The 3,954-nt window shown below is 41.0% G+C and overlaps 1 protein-coding gene across 1 annotated transcript; it reads left to right on the top strand.

Moving 5' to 3' along the window:
* Positions 1 to 3,100: 3,100 nt before the first annotated feature.
* On the top strand, positions 3,101 to 3,586 carry LOC136832006 (craniofacial development protein 2-like). The gene has a single exon (XM_067092491.1). It carries the CDS (start codon positions 3,101 to 3,103, stop codon positions 3,584 to 3,586), a length of 486 nt encoding a protein of 161 aa, XP_066948592.1.
* Positions 3,587 to 3,954: the final 368 nt, after the last annotated feature.

Here is a 3,954-nt window from a genome sequence, read left to right as displayed (position 1 = left end):
TGCAATGTCTAGTATTTTATGTGGGAGACTTGAGACCAGACTTTACAAAGTCTATAATGGAATATGTGAGAATTTTTTTGAGTTTGCAGGCTATTAGCCATAATCAGATTTTTAGTTGGACTGAGACTAAATCTTGAGTTAGATGTTTTTCTTAATTGACAATTTCATTTATGATGCATTTTAATCTTTGCTTTGTTTATTCATTGCTTGTTGGGTTGCTTTAAGTAATAAATCTATTTTTGGTAGGAAAGATTGAGTTTTCCTTATATGACCCATTTCATTTCTTTAATGTGGAATGAGAGAGAGAGAGAAATCCGTGCGAGAACGAAAGAGATCTTTGTGACGTTAGCGAGAGAGAGAGAGAGAGAGAGAGAGAGAGAGAGAGAGAGAGAGAGAGAGAGAGAGAGAGACAGAGAGCGTGTGAAATACCCGCTGAGAAAGACTCGCTGTTGAAAGAGAGAGAGAGGAAACAAGGTTGACCCCCCCCACCACCGCCTCTGAACACAGACCAATCGGTTCGCTGTGTAGTGTTCTTACCCAGAACATTCTTATCTGTTCCCGAACAGTTGTAACACATATAATTGGAGAACATCTCTTGATTATTGCTGGTAATGCAAGGGGAGCATAATTGACCTACCCAGTTCTTGCAGCACTTGCTCTTCAGTCTTTCTCTTCATCTTGATTGATTTTAGAGGAGAGGTCATGGCACTGAATTGGAATGCATCTCCCTCCCAGCATTTACTGCACGCTTTGTTAGTGCGTGGCATCAATTGAACTCTTTGAGAACCTGTTCCAAGTGATGAGTCATAGAAATGTTTTATTGCATAGTGCTCTTAGATTGCAGAGAATATTTTAATATTTTTATGACGTTATTGCATTTCAGTTAAACAATAATGATTCCAAACATTATTGTGACGCAGTTCACTTTTCGTAACAGATGGAAGTTTTTTCCATGGAATGCTCTCTCTCTCTCTCTCTCTCTCTCTCTCTCTCTCTCTCTCTCTCTCTCTCTCTCTCTCTCTCTCTGGTCATATAAATTTCTGAACTAATCTGCTAAATACAGCAATTTAATAAGTAACTTTTATATAAACTACTTATCATAGTTCTTTTACATTTGAAGCTAATAATGGTAATTTTATTAGGGTAATCATCCATACTGAGTATGTGTGTATGTACATATGTATATCACTTTCAAAGACATACGTATGTATGCATGTATGTACAGTATGTATGCTAGGGCAAGGGTTTCATCTCGGTTCTGATCCTGAATCCTGAACTTTGGAGGTCCTACAGCAAATACTGTTAAGGATCTGACTGATCAGACCTTTAACGAAGCGAATGCAAATACGTCCCCAAGGGCCAGTCGACCCGGAGGCTTCCCTGCTTGTGCCTGGGAATTGCTTGTCTGTGAGGGCACGCGAGGGAAATCAGCCGCAAGCGAAAGTGGCCACAAAACATCGTCCAATTGTCTGTTAACGTCAGCTACTGGGACGGTTTTTCTCTGCGCAATTGAAAGAGAGAGGCACCGTTGAGGGATTGATCCTCTAATCTTAATTGGGGAAAGCTGCCCTGATATGGAAAACTGTAGTATCTGCAAAGTTTCCGAAGTTGAGATATGCTGCCACCTACTGGGCTCGTGAAACACGAATACATAAGTTACTGCAGTTTCAGAATGAATTTATTTAGGGGGTCTCATTTGCAGTATCTGCAAAATCCGTAGTAGTGCAAAGGAAAACTGCAGTATCGACCATTTTTCTCAGTTTTGTATTTTTGTAGATACTGCAGTCTTCCATTTTAGGGCAGAAAGATACTAATCCGGAGAGCAGGAAAAAGGAGGATTGTGTTTTAGAGTACTGCTGCACTATCTATCTATTTCAGCCATTGTTTAAATTGTTGGAGAGCATTAAGTGCTGGAATTGGGGATCACGAGCCATTTAAAATTGAAGCGAAAATGGATAAAATTGCCTGATAACCAGAATTGACTGTTGAATCTTGGCAGAAATGATTCTTTCATTTTCTCGAAAGGAAGATTCAAAGCGAATACCATGTTGCAATATATCTAATTTCATGTAAGTATGTTCAGTACTTATCTTCAAGACAATACTTCTAATGCTTCATTGTAAAGATATTGCGAACTTTCAAGTGAACTTCATTTGAAACTACGTTTGATTTTATATGTAAAGGCCGCTACTAACGCTCAGCTATAATGCGCAGTTATGCCTGCACAGTCGGCCTGCCTGCACAGTCGGCCTGTGCAGGAAAAACAACCCACTAACGTTATGTTTTGCCTGCACAGGCCGACTGTGCAGGCATAAGTGCGCAGGTACAGTCGGCCTGTGCAGGAAAACTAAACCCACTAACGTTCAGTTTTACCTCCACAGGCATAACTGCCCAAAGTTAATTAAGTATACCTTAGTTTTACCAGACCACTGAGCTGCAGGTATAATTGAACCTTAGTGGGTTCAGTTTTGCCTGCACAGGCTGACTGTGCAGCCTAAACTGCGCAGGTATAGCTGAGCGTTAGTAGTGGCTTTAATTAAGAGATAAAGAACAAGCATTCCGTACTTGCCGTTTTTTTCCTTTTTATTTGCATGCACGTATATTTCTTCTATGACCGCCATTTCACTGCATTTTATAGCTGTTATAGACTACGTTTGATTGCCTTTGCGTTTTACCCTTTATCTAAGCTATATTCAGTGAAACATCGTTGATCAAACATCAAATCTCAGGACACTGTGAATAAAATCATCACCAATTTATTTAATTATCCCGCTCTCAATTTACACTTTATGGTCTTTTGTGAATCACATAATCTAGCCACTGGGGGGGCAAGCCAGCCCAACTTGGTGCCGGTCCCAAGCCCGGGTAAATAGAGAGGGTTAGTGACAGGAAGGGCATCCGACTGTAAAAACCCAATGCCAGAACCATGGTTAGTCTAATCCAGATTCAGAGAGAATGCCAGGGCGTACCCCGGTTAAGCGACGCGCAGGGGCTTTGCCTGACCCCTCCGATAAATAGGCAAGGGCTACCGCAGTGTGGGCGATTGTGGTTAAAGAAGCAAGTCCATATGATTAGAATTGGGACACTAAATGTGGATAGTATGACAGGAAAGAGTAGAGAGGTGGTGGAGATGATGAATACGAGGAGAGTTGACATCTTGTGTGTGCAAGAAACAAGGTGGAGAGGGAACAAGGCAAAGGAAATAGGAGGAGGATGTAAGCTCCTGTACAGTGGAGCAGACGAGAATGGTAGAAGTGGAGTAGGCATCATTGTAAACAGTGAACTGAAGGAAAAAGTGGTAGAAGTCAAAAGAAGTGGTAGTCGGATAATGAAGGTCAAATTAATGTTATCAGAAGAAGTCCTAAATGTGATAAGTGCTTATGCCCGACAAGCTGGATGTGATGAGGAAGAGAAGTCAATGTTTTGGCGGGAGTTGGATAAAGTATTAACATCAATCTCAGAGGAAGAGAGAGTTGTATTGGGTGGAGACTTGAATGGACATATAGGTACAGATAGAAGAGTGATTTCAAGAATCCATGGAGGACTAGGAATGGGGAGAGGAACGAAGAAGGCGAAGGCATCATAGACTTCAAGCAGTGGCATTTGATATGGCACTAATTAATACATTCTTTATGAAGAAAGATTATGTGACATATAGAAGTGGTGGAAGAGAGAGTCAAATTGATTTTCTGCTCTGTAGGAGATAACACCTTAAGGAAGTAAAGGATTGTAAAGTGATATATGGGGAGAATGTTGGCCACCAACATAAGCTGGTGGTTGCGGACCTTTCAATTCGAAAAGGGACAAAGGGAAAGAGGAAAAGTAACCCTAAGATCAAATGGTGGGAGCTAGAAAAGGCAGAAAATGTGGAGTTGAGATCTAGGTTTAAGGAGAATGTTCTGAGAGAAATAAAGTTGGAAGATGATGTAAATGATTGGTGGGAGTTTAACAGCA

The sequence above is a fragment of the Macrobrachium rosenbergii genome, chromosome 49 (assembly GCF_040412425.1).
Source record: "Macrobrachium rosenbergii isolate ZJJX-2024 chromosome 49, ASM4041242v1, whole genome shotgun sequence".
Taxonomy (NCBI): Eukaryota; Metazoa; Arthropoda; class Malacostraca; order Decapoda; family Palaemonidae; genus Macrobrachium; species Macrobrachium rosenbergii.
Note: the sequence above shows the minus strand (reverse complement) of the source record. Positions and strands in the feature narration are given on the sequence as shown.

What these genes read in the sequence shown, in the direction of transcription:
- LOC136832006 (XM_067092491.1), top strand. Translation starts at nt 3,101, where the DNA reads ATGACAGGAAAGAGTAGAGAGGTGGTGGAGATGATGAATACGAGGAGA.